The 14,657-nt window shown below is 35.8% G+C and overlaps 1 protein-coding gene across 1 annotated transcript in view; it reads left to right on the top strand.

The window, feature by feature from the left end:
* The window catches only part of LOC148955348 (E3 ubiquitin-protein ligase MYCBP2-like), a 470,872-nt gene that overhangs the window by 152,646 nt on the left and 303,569 nt on the right, over positions 1-14,657 (top strand). Inside the window, 4 exon segments of the mRNA XM_089101721.1 lie at positions 1,542-1,689; positions 4,856-5,261; positions 11,570-11,793; positions 13,910-14,486. Of these exon segments, the coding sequence (XP_088957847.1) occupies positions 1,542-1,689; positions 4,856-5,261; positions 11,570-11,793; positions 13,910-14,486 (1,355 nt within the window).

Raw genomic sequence — 14,657 nt, 5'->3', positions numbered from 1 at the left:
ACCTGGAAAAAAAGTGAAGAAGGACAATAGAAGCTTGCAGAAAAAGCAGAAAAAGAAAAGCAAATGCCCTTTGACTTTTTTTCTAGCAAGCAAAGAATAGGGGCTCTTGAAAAGGCATAAAAGTAAAAAAAAATAAGTCGCTGGGTACAAGGAGCGAGCTAATGACAAGATGTTTGAAGAAGCCAGAAATTGGCTTGATATGAGTATTGAGAAGAAAGACCTGATTGGAATTCATTTCGCTCAAACCATGTTGGATCTATCAATTTTATTCCACACCGAACAGAAAAAGGAATTAGCAGCTATTGGAAGTACTCAGGTACTTATATGCAGAAATAAAGGCAGTTGCTGATAACTGCACTTTTGGACGTCTAAAGAAAGCAAAGCCAAATAAAAAAAAAACGGCAAAAAAAACAAAAACAAGTGATTTTGAAATGTTGCGCTCTTGTGATGATTTTCTGGATTTTTCTTGTGATGATACACTTGTGTATTTTTTGAATTTTTGTACCTTCATAGTTGAAAATCAAGAAATAAACAAACCTGAAAAGATCCTTATGGAAAGCCAAGGATTCGGATCATCTTGATATTACCTACGTCTTTCAGTGGCATTATTTTGTCAAAATCCGGGGGGGGGGGCGAAGTTGGAGTCAATTTTCCAAAACCAAGTGAAAATGTCAGTAAAAACTAAAAAAAAAGCCATTTGGTACCATCAATGTACTATTTAGTACTATAAAAGTACTATAAAGGTACTTTATAATAATATAAAGGTAAATGTGTACTAAAAGAGCTGATCTGTTTCTGTTGATGCTTGAATTATGTAGGTATTATCTTAGTTTTGACAAGATTATGGAAGAAACTAAATTTCAGCTGGGGGGGGGGGGCAAACCGAGGTCTTCGAGGGGCAGTTGTCCCCTGCCCCATAACAAATTACGCCCCTGATGTCTTTCAAGAAGATGATGACATCAGATTTCACGATCAAGATTTTAGATTTATGAGAAATCGGTTTGAATATCGAGTATGATGTTGATTATGTCATTTATACTGTAAACAACAGCTGGAACAGGCCCCTATTGGTCCTTTTTTTTGGTGTCAGGAAGGTCCCCAAAGGTCTCTTTTTCGCCAAAAAAAAAGTCCCTATAATCCCTATTTTTGACTCCTTGAGCCTGTGGCAGCCCTGGTTTATGCAAAACTCAATAATTTGATTGTGTTTCTGCTGACGATATTTTCCAAGTAAATCTTCTTTTACTCTGTAAGTACATGGATTCTACTAATACATGTTGTATTTTTCCAGATTTTTTTTTTGCTTTCGTATTATCGCTAAGTATTCTTTTTACCTAAAGCTTAGCGATTCAGGGCAGTTTGACTTTGTCGTGTTGAAAAAATATTCAGTTTATGCTATCAAACAAACTTTTAATCTTCCTGTTTAACTTCTATAGCTTTGTCTTTATTCTAGTATTTTATTTTTTGGTTAGTTAGCTGTAAAGATGCTCAAATGACGCTGAATATTTGACCACTAATTTATACCTTTTCCCTCCATTGAATAGTGCTTTTACCTGCGGATCAGAAATTTATAATTGGAATTCGAAAAGCTGATGGAAAAGGACACTTGATAAAACCAGATGAAGTGACACCTCAAGTTCTTCTATCTCATTGTTCAATAGCATATAATTCTCAGTATGACATTTTATTTAGGTAAAGTATACACCCTTTTTTTGTTTTCGTTGCTTATTCTCTTTATGATCGTGATTTTTAAATATCCATGTTTGGCATGGGTGGTTCTTTAAATGTTAGCCACTGGAAAACTAAAAAAAAAACTCATTGTTGTAGTCTTAATTAATACTTCTTAACAGCTTACGTTTTAGAAATAAGGTCCTGAGTACATTACAGTACATTTCTGTGTGCAATTTTCCCATCATGCTCCAAAGTGTCGAAATTCATTCAAAAAGGAGTTTGAACATACAAGTCAACACATATCCGTTGTATGTCATCTAAATACTGTGATCATTAGGATATGTAAAGTGATTAGTGCTATGTACGAGAATAACACTGCTCCGGTTAAGGTAGGAAATGAGGTTAGCAGCTGGTTTTGCTAATAGTATTATTAGTAAAGATGGTGGGAGCAGTGGAGATGTTAAAAGTAGAATAGCCAAGGCTCAGGTTTTTTTTTCACAGTTAAAAAAAGTTTGGAAGAATTGGAAGATAGTCTGCAAACCAAGATTAGAATATTAGAAGCTACAGTGATGACAGTAATCAAATATGGCTCTGAAGCAAGGGTGCTCAGAAAAGCGGATGAAGATTTGCTAGATGTTTTCCAGAGAAATTGCTTAAGGATTGTTCTAGGTACCCGGCTGACTGACCGTTTTTCCAACACTAGGCTGTACGAAAAATTTGGTTCAATCCCGCTTTCTAGGTTTATAATGAAAGAAAGGTTGAGGTGGCTAGGGCACGTTCTATGGTTGAAGGATGACAGATTGCCCTTTTCGACCAACCGTCTAGGGCTAAACGGGAAGCAGTTGGTTCTACTCTTGGGTAGGAGGATATCATATGGAACTATATAATGGAAATGAGAACTTCCTTGAATAGTATAAAAAGGAAAGATTTACATGGATTGGGATAGAGGAGGAGAATGTGTGGCTATGTGGGCCTCAGGCGGCTTGGTCCTGCGGTGAGTTGTTAGTAGTAGTAGTAGTAGTAGTATTAGGATATTCAGGTGATGAAAGATATCAGATTTCTGTGAAATTTCAGAATTCCCGGGAAATATTCTCAGAAGCAACTTCTTATGAAAAGTAAGCTACTACCGTATATATATTAAGTATTATTTCTAGTTTTCGTGGTTTTCCAAGAGTAGACTTCTAAGGAAGTACTTTTTTTTGTAGTAGCTAATATAGGCTACGTGAACAAGAAACGAAAATGTTGGAGCTGTTAATGCTAAATTGTTAAGGGAAAAGGAACAGATCAGTAATAAACAGCTGTAATTTCAGCTGGTTTGGTTGGTTGATCATTAGGGGACAGCTGTTTCTTTTTTGAGTGATCCAGAAAAGTTTTCTTCTGAGTACTCGAAGAGCTTGTTTCCTATAGAAAGCTTTACTCGAAAGGAATGGTGCTGCCATTGTAAGAAACCCATGTGTATCGCAGAATCGCACAAAAAATACGCCACAAAATGAAATGCCAAACATCCAAGCAATAGAGGTTCATCTATTTATCAATTATGCAACGATTCGGCAAAATCAAATTTTCTTCTGAAATTCCACTATTTTATACAAGAGATGGGACTCAAAAAATAAAGAACAATACAATGAATTTATAAACAAAACAGGTGAAAGAAATTTGAAAAAACTAATTTAAAACCAATTACATTAATTTTAAATATACTCTTTCGTTTATCACTCTAGCGGAAGCACGTTGCCCTCTCAAATGAGAATTTACAATTTTGATGTTAACCTTGTTCATTTGACCATTATAAGAAGGTTTTTTTTTAGTTTGTTATAAATTAGAGTATCAGGGGACCGAGAGAACCTCTTTTGCAAAACAACTTCAATATAATTTTGTGTTCACAGAACATAGGCTAAGAAAAGTGTGTATAGATTTGTTGGCCTTTAAAAAGGCTGTTGGGTGAGGGGTTGGGAAAGGTTACAAGCGAATGGACAGGGCTAAAAATCGATGTTTAAAGATATGATTACTGTTAATCATTTATTATTCGTTGTTAATAGATAATTGTTATTAACTTATTAATCGTTAATCAGACACCGTTTAAATATGAATCATTGTAGGACTTTATTTCTGCTCTTCTTAAGTTTTGATATGACTCTTTACTGATCTTTGAAAAGTTTATTTTAGGTAATTTTTTGTTTTAATTAATTTTGTAAAAAGGTGGGGTATGGAGGATTTTGTACAAGTGTAATTGCCCCGTTTAAGGAGAAATAAAATCTTTTTGTCTTATCAATTCGTGAATTAGTGCTCTTGAACTATACAAAGGAAACACTTTACTAAAACACTAACTTACTTTACTAAAATTCAAGTCTGAAATAACAATAGTTGGTAAAGTTCTACCAAATCATATTATTGAGTTAGGACAAAAGTGAATACACCATTCGATTGATTTTTTTATGCTGATTACGAATATAATAATCATTTCTATTTCACCCCCCAATAATCATTTCAGAAATGAGCTTCAGCCCCTCCCCCCCTATATATGCCAATTCAGGGTTAGGTTGGGTTAGGTATATATAAGGGGGGGGGGCTGAAATTCATTTCCAATAGAAATGATTATTATATTCGTAATAACCATAAAAAAAGGCATAGAATGGTTTATTAAATTTATTACTAACTCAATAATATGATTTGGTAGAACTTTGCCCAATAGTTTAATATCCTGCTAAGATCACTCTCAAAATTCAACTGACCTGTTCTCTCACCCTGCAAGGTTCAATTGACCTTCAAGGCGGCTAAGTATTTAAACAGTCGCAAAATGTAATGCACAATTTACTCGGGCTGGAACGCAACCCCAAATTTCTTATTGATGTTTGTGTGTAAGTTCAAAACGTTTAAATTCCTACTAAATAATTGTTACATATTTATATCCAATTGAAAATCAGTACCTCTGACCTTTATTGAAGTTGTTCACTGCCAAGAAAGCCAACTACACAACAAAATATTTCTTAACCGGTATCTTAAGAAATCAGTTTAATGAATTATTTAGTGAAGCTGATGAATTTAGTTTTACTCACTATAGAAACCTAATGTCTCACATATTTCTGCTAAATGTTTCTAATGTTTGACTTTGTATTTATGATGCTATTTCTTCATTGTTCGTGAATATGTACTTTGTCCAACCTTTTAACCATTCGTATTTTCTTAGCCTGGATAAAGACTTCTTCCTTTCTGCCTACTTACCATGTTTCAATGGATTATCTGCTGATCTTGAGCGTATATCTCAAAGCTACAGCATGCGTCACCTTTTAGCTCCTAAAAAGCCTGCGATATGCCATAAAAGTATTGCAATCATGTTGTTAAGCTACTTAGACATATTGAGCTACACCAGCAGAATGAGTGCATCCCAGCAACACAAGAAAAAAATAAATAAAGTAGATGGTTCCTTTATAAAAGAAGAACTGTCGACAGTCAGTAGATTTGAAGGCTTGGGTGGTGGTTGGGGATATTCTGCCCATTCAATTGAGGCTCTACGATTTATGGTCGATAATGATATTCTTGTTGGAGGATTTGGACTCTTTGGAGGTAGAGGAGAATATGTTGCGAGAATTAAGGTGAGCCACTAATGTCTTGTTTGAATACAGAAACGTATATTTAACGTGAATTTGTGATCTCCAATTTTTGGCAGAAATTTGCTACTAAACGATTGCCCTGATTTTTTGAAATTAATAAATTTTTTAGTATATTTACTAGTCAAATCATAAGTAAGAGCTTTGAAGTTTTATTGATGGTAGACAGATTAAACCGTCATTAATACGATTTTTATTGTTCGTCTCTTTTCTCTCTAGTATTGTGAATTACGGTTTTTCTAAAGTTCGGAATAAATGCCATTAAATCCACTTTACGAATTCCCATTTGACGAATCAGTGGATTTTTTTTTCTGTTTTGTTTAAAGTGAATCAAGAAATTCCCAAGAGATTTGCTTAGAAAAATTTTAATTAATATGTAGAGTTTGTTTAAGCGTTAAATGGTGGTACCGAGCCAAAAACCCTAGAGTAATTTATTAACAAAAAACGGAAAAAACCGTGTACTTAAGTATACGCGAGTCCAGGGGTCAGCCAGTAAGTTTCTCATATACACAATCAAAACTCCTAGTTTCATGATGTAACTTTATCGACATTTGGAGTCTAGTTAATGTAAGATCTCCGCATGAGGTGACTTGATGCGACAAATTGACTTGAATAACTGAGTCAAACTTAATACTAACAGAAGTTACTGGAAACAGGAGTAGCGCTACTTAACATTCTCTGAAAGGTTCAACTTAATACCCTTAGCTGTTTCTTAGATATTCCAGATACGTCATTTTGACGACTCAGGTGCACTTCTTGCTTTTTTTATATCTTTCAACATCGCCCTCAACATTCCCCAAAAGCCTCAAGTCAAGACCCTCAGCCTTTCCCAAAAAATTTCGGATACGGCTTTTCGATGCCTAGGGGCACATAGTGTTTTCTGATTTAGCGCAGCATCCCTCTTAACATTCCCAGAAAATTTCAACTAAAATACCTTTAGCCGTTCCTGAGATATTGTAAATACGCCCTGTTGACAAACTGGCTGCAAATAATGTCTTTTGGTTAGTTTACCAGTCCCCTCAATATTCCCTGAAAGTTTCAAATAAATACCATTAGACATTCCTCAGAAATCTCTCAGAAATTTTACAATCTAGATGCACAAATTGTCTTTTAATTTAAATTTGTATTCCCCTTTAACATTCCCTTAAAGATCCAAATTAGTAAACGTAGCCCGGCATCAGCCGCTCCTGAGATATATTGCACTGGATACACATAGTGTCTTTTGATTTAGTTCAAGGTCCCCCTCAAGATTCTTTAAAAGTTCCAACTTAATACCTTTCGTCGTTCCTGAGGCACTGCAGATACGCCCATTTGACAACCTGGATGCCCTTAGTGTCATTTCACTTAATTCAACATCCCCCTAAAATTCCCTGAAAGTTTTAGCTCAATACCCTTAGCCGTTCCTGATATATTGCACAAGCCCTCCTTTTCCATTATAAAGCCTGTATTTAAAAAATTACCAACTTGCATCATTTACGGCTCTTGCCCCAGGGCCTGTGGGGGTTATTTCATCCCCGGAGACATATTGAGCAAATAGCTACCTCAAAATTTTGATTGGATGTCTTTAGAGGTTACGGCGGGGGCCTTGTAGCACAAAAGGGCAAGGTAGGGAGGCTTCTTGCTCTTCAATCACTTTAAACTCTTCAAAAGGACGCTAGAAATTTCTATTTCCAGTCGAATGAACCCCCCCCCCCCCCGCCGGAAGTTTCTACGACTACCCGTTCCATATGAAGTAGTTGTAGGGAAAACAAAATTTATAATGCAAGGGAATCTTATGTCTCTTTATTACAGGCAACGCTATAGAATAGAATAGAATTTATTTGCGCTAAAAACCCATAGGCTATGGCAAAAAATAAAAAAAAGAACCATTACAAAGAAATTGCACATAACCTAACATAATCCTGCAAAAATCTATAGCGTTACTACTACTACTTCTACTAACAACTCACTGCAGCTCCATGCCGCCTGAGGCCAACACAGCTACGCTCGTTGCTCCTCCTTCCCAATCTATTCAAAACCTCCCTCTTTGTACCCTCCCAGGAAGTTCCCATTTCCGTTAATTTTTCATTACGACATCCTCCCACCCCAACCGAGGACGATCTGCTTTCCGTTTAGCCCTAGACGGTGGGCCCAAAAGGACATCTTTGGCATTCTGTCATCCTTCGTCCGCAAAACCTGCCTTACCCATCTCAACATTTCTCTCATTGTAGCCCTAGAAATCGGGATTGAACCAAACTTTTCGTACAGCCTACTGTTTGAAATACGGTCAGTCAGTCGGGTACCCAGAACAATCCGGAGGGAATTTCTCTGGAAAACATCTAGCAAATCTGTCTCGATTTTTTGGAGCGCCCATGCTTCAGAACCATATTTGACCACTGTCATCACTGTAGCTTCCAATATTCTAATCTTGGTTCGCAGACTTATCTTCCTATCCTTCCAAACTATTTTCAACTGTGAAAAAACACCTTGGGCCTTGGCTATTTTGTTTGTAATATCTTCATTATACCCACCTTCTTTACTAATAATACTACCAAGGCAAGTTAGACTGTCCACTTGATCGATCTTTTTGCTACCCAACGTCACTTTTTCATCTTCACTTATTCCTAGCCTTAGAGACTTGGTCTTCTTAACGTAAATTTGCAAACCTATTCTAGCACCCTGAACTTGCAAAACCTCTAAAAGTTCATTCACTTTGTTCACACTTTCATCTAGGATGCTTAAATCATCAGCATAATCTAAGTCCAAGAAATTTTTATTTACTTCCCCATTGGATTCCGTGTTCTCCCATTGCCTTTCCTGTGCTCCTTAAGGCAAAGCCCAAAATGATCCATATAAATGGGGATAGAACAAACCCTGCTTAACTCCTGATTTAATACGAAACCAGCTTCTTACCTCATTTCAAACCTTACCTTCAGTAGTGTTATTCTCGCACATAGCACTAATCACTTTAATGTATTTGTCTAGTAGCCTATACCATACACGGGTAAGACCTCCGCTAAAGCTCTTCTATCAGCTGAATCAAATAGTTGCTCATAATCTATAAAACTGATGACAAAAGATGTTAGATGACACAGGCTCTTCTCAATTATTAACCGAAGAGTAGAAAATTGATCTAAAGAAAAAAAGTATTAGGTTACTTATTCTCTTTGTCGTTTTTTTTTTTTTTTTTTTTTTTTTTTTTTTTTTTTTTTTTTAGTGGCTAATATTGCTATGTCCAGTTACAAGCTCGGAACTGATTTGTGTTTTATTAGTTTTAATTATCATGGCCTTGCACCTTTTCTTTTCTCTTCTCTGTTAATAGTTTGCGTTTCGTTGAAGGTTTGCTCCTCCATGTCTATATTTAATACCATTAATTTAATTCCTTTTTTATTTATGCACTATCTGTTAGATTCATAAGCCATTGCTAGGTAAACTACCTGTAGTTTTGCCAAATAAAAAAAAACGATTTGGGCTTTCGAAAACGTTGCCACTTCTGATAAAATAAGCTAAGGATTTATGTTTATTGTCTCAGTTCAAGGGTTTTTCTATACTTTCCTTATGCTATACAACTTCTGTAACTTTATATTGTTACAGCTACTTTCCCAATTACAGGAATTTAAAGTACACCTATTTGACGAGTATCTGGGATCTTGTCTTTACCTTGAGTTCTTAAGAATATACATAACACAGAGACTACTTTTGAATATAAATTTTGAAATTATTTTGTTGACAGGTTTATTTCAATGTGGCACATCTGGGACATAAGGAAAATAGACCATGCTTACTGCTTTTTCAGAGGCTTCTGTGTGTGAAATATTTGTATTTTTTTTTTTACGCAAGTTTTTCCTTCGAGCGATTACACTGTGTTGCCATTTTAAATTAGCCGTTCCCGAAAAGAATACGGTTAAAAATTACCTTAATGAAGTGTCTGCACTGTACAGATTTATAGGACATAAGGAAATTTCAGCTTCTCTGAAGCTTCTGAGTATGTGGGGCAATAGATTCTGCTAAAAACTCTGTCTTGCCGTGAGACATTGTGTCTTACTGTAGTAGAATAATTATACCCTAGAGAACACCCTCGATAAAATCTTCTTTTATTCAACAAACTGCTCCGAACAGATATTAAGAATCAAATCACTAATGAAGCAAAAACTCCTCTTTATCTTGCGGGAGATAATTAGAATAAAAATTGAGGCATATATATTGTTTGGGCTAGCAGTGGCAAGTTTCTTGTAGTGGCCCTTGTAGTATTGGGCATTTCAGGTATTGGACGTGGGATAGACGCTGGCGTTGAGAAATTTATTAAATCTGGAGCTGGAGCCCTTTGTGGGCTTGGGATCAGTTTTAGTGTAGATTTGGAAGACGAGACAGGAAACATAGGTGTTCAATGAAAGTTGCCAGCACTCTCCCTAAGTCAAGGGTGGTGGGTGATGAAGGGATAGTCATTCGTGAATGTCTTGTGACTGGTACTCGTGGTGAAGCTGTACTTAACATTATTTGACTTTGAACAAATGCCTGGTATGGGAGGGTTAAACCTCTTGCTAACTATGGGAGTCTTTCGATCCATAGATGGTCACTGAGAACACCTTTAAGGGTAAAATAGCGTATTCAATGTAAGCCCTGTGAGGACTCATGGATACAGTACCACTTCGGAAAACCAAGTCATTCATTGATCTCTAGTTGACCAAAAACCATAACTCGTCTCTTTGTCTTGTTTTTGGGTATATTTAACTTCTTTCTGGGGATGTAGAGGCTAGGGGTGTGCTGATGATTAAGTCTGACTTTTTTTTTCGGTTTTCTGTTGATTGTGAAATTATCGAAGCATCTGAGAAAGTAATCTTACCATATTTTTCTGTCTTGAGAATGAACAGTGACGACTCTTATAAGAAGAATGAGATGTTGGGGGAAACCCTTCAACTCATGCTTATCATAATTTTGTACTGAGAGGCCATCTCATCCATGAAACATTTCCTGAATTACATCTATGATATAGAAAATTTGAATTATGCGCTTAATTCTCCATATGTATAATAGGGTGTAGTGTTATCTACAAATATCCAAGTTTCAGAGATACATTTTAAAAATTATTTTAGATATACGGTAAACTATACCCGGCACTTGCACAGTTGGGCCTTGGTTTCTACCAAGTTTCTACGACATCTCCTTCTTTACGAATTACCTTGAGGGAGGAAAATATATAAATTGTGCATTATACAGTGGTATTGCACTGCCCATGATTAGTGAATAGTTTAATGTTATAAGAAATTTTTATTTTGCCTCCGAGATAAGAAAAAAAAATCAACACAAAAAAGTGCTCCAAATTCTGTGTTCGGACTTCTGAGGAAAGGAAGGATGGCCCATTTAAGAACATAGAAAATTGTAATTACTTTTAAATCAGAACAGTATATAGGAAATGGTGTGGGCAGATCGACTGATCTTAGAATATTTTGTTTAGAAAAGTGGTTCATAAATATTAGTTACATAAAAAGTGTACCCTCAGTATCTTGATTAGAAAGGAACTCTGGCGGAACCGGAGTAAGGGGTTGTTGATAGGAGCATTTTTTTTCTGTCGAGGTGGGGGGAGGGGGGTAGCTAGTGTTTGAGCTTTGAGTTTGATGACTTTAGTCATTTTATATGAAGTTTAGGCTTTCCTCGAGTTACTTGCCTTGTAATATGTTCTTCTTTTTTTTTACAAAATAACTTTAGTAAGTGACAAACGTGGTTTGAAATCTGTGAGATTCATCATTTACCTTCGTTTATTTTATATAACAAAATATTTAAGGAAATCTAGACTTACTCATAAAATATAGACACTTAAGTAGCTTTTTAGCTTAGATAAAAATTTTACCTGTTGCCTTCTAATTGAGAAACTATAAGGTTTCAAGTAGAAGATCAGTTCATATATATTTTATCAAAGCAATGAACTAATGATTTCAATTCGATTACAGTTTAATAAATTCATTCAATTAAATCCTTTAGCGTTTGTAAAACTTGTCTTGTGTGTGTCTTCATTTTTCATATAGATTCAGATTCAAGCTAATTTTGTTTTTGTTTAAGAATTAAAGAATAAGAGAGGTTAAATAATTTTCCTGCTATCTAATTTTAAATTTCGCACCTCTAGCCTCCCAACCTCCTTGCCCTTATTATAAAACAGTTTCTTTTAATGGTAAGTCCTATTTCTATTAGGTTCAGTTTTCTCTTTCCAGCATCAATATGTATTATTATCTTTCAAATTCAGATTATTAATTTAAAATCAGGGGAATATGTATTACTTGTTGCAATAAGAACAATGGTTTTATACCTTTTTGCTGTAGCTCTATGATGTTGGCTCCAATGTCAGTGAAGAGCCTGAAGGAGAACTTCTTGGTGAAACCTCTGAAGTCTCATACGGTTGTGATGCTCGGCAGAGCTGTGGAATATTTTTTGAGAAGCCTGTTCTTGTCATTTCGGGAAGATGGTATGTCGCATGGGCCAGGGTTAGTGGACCCTCAAGTGATTGTGGAGCCAATGGCCAATCAGTTGTTACTGGAGATGACGGGTAAAAAGAATATTATAATTTTGGTTCCTAATTCTTACTACTTAGTGCTTAAGTCTGAGACTAAATAAATCAGAAGATGGTCCATTAACGTGTCTCATAATGCTTGATAAATAATTGACTTCTTCTGCAGTTATGTTTTACCATGCATTAATTACATACTAAAAACATTAGATAATCAAAGGGAAAGAACTTTGGGGTGAGACTAGAATTTTTTTTTACAAGGAGAATGGGGATCGCACGATGTGCGAAAATTTAATAAAAACTATATAATAGTATGCCCCATCTGCAAAAGTGCAAAGGCAGGATCTTGTGAGGTTCTTGTCTTCTTTCTGAGAGCTCAGTATTTCAGCATTTCCTGGGTGATACAAAAATGCAATTAGACTGTTGCTCCTTCTGAGCGCCATCTATAACGTAATTTCTTCTTAGTTTATAGTTACCAGTACAAGCCTTAAAATAATAACTTCTTTAGTCGACAACATCTCCCTCAACATGCCCTGAAAGTTTCAAATTAATGCTATAGCCTATAAGCCGTTCCTAAGATATTGCTGATATGCTTTTTTGACAACTGACATGCTCATAGTGTGTTTTGATTTAGTTCAACAACTTCCTTAACATTCCTTGGAATTTTTAGCTTATTACCTTCAGCCTCAGTACCAGTAGTAGTTTTAGTTGTAGTAGTAGTAGTGGTAGAATTCATACAGTGCCTTTTCGTTAGCTCAGGAACCCCTTAACATACCCTGAAAGTTTCAACTCAACATTTTAAGCCTTTTGGTTATTTCAACATCGCCCTCAACATGCCTTTAAAGTGTAATTTAGTACTATAAGGTTTTCCTGGATACTGCTGGTGCTTCCTTTTGACAACATGCATGCGCATAGTTGTATTTGATCTAGTGCAACACTCCCCTCAACAGTCCCTGAAAGCTTCACCTTAATACCCTCGGCCTTTTTGGACAGCAATGGTCAAACATTTCTCCCTTTCTCAATAACAAATACTATATGTAATACTTCACAACCCCAGGGGTTGTGAAGGGGAGGGGGTCGTCATCCCCAGAGGCATAGTTATTGGGCCTTTCAACTATGATGAACAAAATGGCTATCTAAAAATTTTTTATCGAATGTCTTTGAGGAGATTAGGAGCGTGGGGAGGGCTGCTTGCCCTCCAATCACTTTTGGCTCTTAAGAACGGCACTAGAACTTTTGATTTCCAACCGAATGAGCCCCCTCTATAGTTTCTTGGAGAACCCCTTCCATACTAAGTGCATTGGTGAAAAAGTAATAAATAAATAATCCATAGAGCCCATTTCGCTTTTCAGTTAAGCATCGCCATGTGCTGCCTATGATGAAAGTAATGTGAGTGCTCTTCTATAAGAAGAAAAAAGAAAGCTTTTAAAAACAAAAGACGTGATGATAAAAGAGGTAGTAGTTGGCTTTTCAAGCAGTAAGTGCTAACTAAGTGTTATGGCTTAGAACCCTTTGGGGTATCAAATATTGTGGGTATACGATGTAATCTTTGGGCACAAGTACCTGTTTTATGGTCAAATATTTGGAAGTAATGCTGGCAGTTAAAGCCATAAGAAATAGTGATGATTGTTTTTAAAGTCAAATGATTTCGTCAAGTGATAAACCATTGGGGGTTCCCAACCCCAGCAGCATGGTTATAACTCATTAAATAATTTCTTAGCCTCCACTACCATGCCATTTATGACTAAAATTAAATGAAGCTGTATTGTCATAGGAGGTGATCGAGGATCTCAGCATTAATTTTACTTATTTCTTTTTTTTAGTGGCACTAACATAACCTGTTCCTTCATTCAGTTGTAGTTTTGACTACGTGTCGAATGTCTTCTAACCGCAGATTTGGTTGAGCATCAATTTCGTTTGTGATTCATTGGAATTCCCGCTGTCGTTTGTCATCTAACCTTAGATTTTGTTGTGCATCATTTGTACATAGATATGTACACATACACGTATACACACACATACATTATCAATTTTATATTCTCATAGCCCCTTATTATATTCTCATTTAATTTTAATTACAGTGCATAATTCAGGGTTTTGAGCAATGCTATTTTTCTTCTAATTTGTTTTGTTTTCATCAGTTTCTGTATTTCAGCACTGTCTTTCATTTCAAATCGTCAAGGAAGTCAAATAATGGAACAGACGTTAATGCTGGACAAATATCTTCAATTTTATACCGGACGGCGCCAGTAGAATATCATGATTCAGGAAATCATTCCCAGCATCATTCAATAAAATTATTATCTGTGAAGTTTGCTATGGATGTTAAGCCATCTTGCTTTGATTGTCTACTGGATATTTTACAAAAATTTCTTGAGAAACTAAATGAGACTCAAATAAATAACGATAGGAAAGAAGGATTTCTAGACATTTATTCAAAACAATATGTTATTCAAGCCTGCTTTCGGCTACTTGAGGCTTTCTTATTAAAATTGTATCCAGGTTTTGATAAAATCAAAGAAATGGAAATTGGAGAAAGTTCGGAAATGATTGAGCGTGTGATGAGGGTGAAAGCATTGGTTTCAAATGCACTAAGTCATCCAGAAGATGATATCCCTTGTGAAATCCTTGAAGAAGCTGAAAGTGTCTTTGTTGCTTGTTTTCATATTTTCTACCCATCGGAGAAACTCCAGTGGCTGAGTTTATGTCAAGTTCTAATCCAAATGGAAAAGGTAATAGTCCTTTGTTCCCTGTAATATTAACCAGTGTAATCATTATTTGGTATCTAACTTTCAAATTAACTTCAGTTTACCAATAATAATAGCAAATTAGTATCAATTATTGATACTACTGGCACTGATTCATGAAAATGTAGGTGGGGCAAGATTTATTTTTTAATGAAG

This window comes from Artemia sp. Qi Xiang Cuo, chromosome 2 (assembly GCF_049724085.1).
Source record: "Artemia sp. Qi Xiang Cuo chromosome 2, ASM4972408v1, whole genome shotgun sequence".
NCBI lineage: Eukaryota > Metazoa > Arthropoda > Branchiopoda > Anostraca > Artemiidae > Artemia > Artemia sp. Qi Xiang Cuo.
Note: the sequence above shows the minus strand (reverse complement) of the source record. Positions and strands in the feature narration are given on the sequence as shown.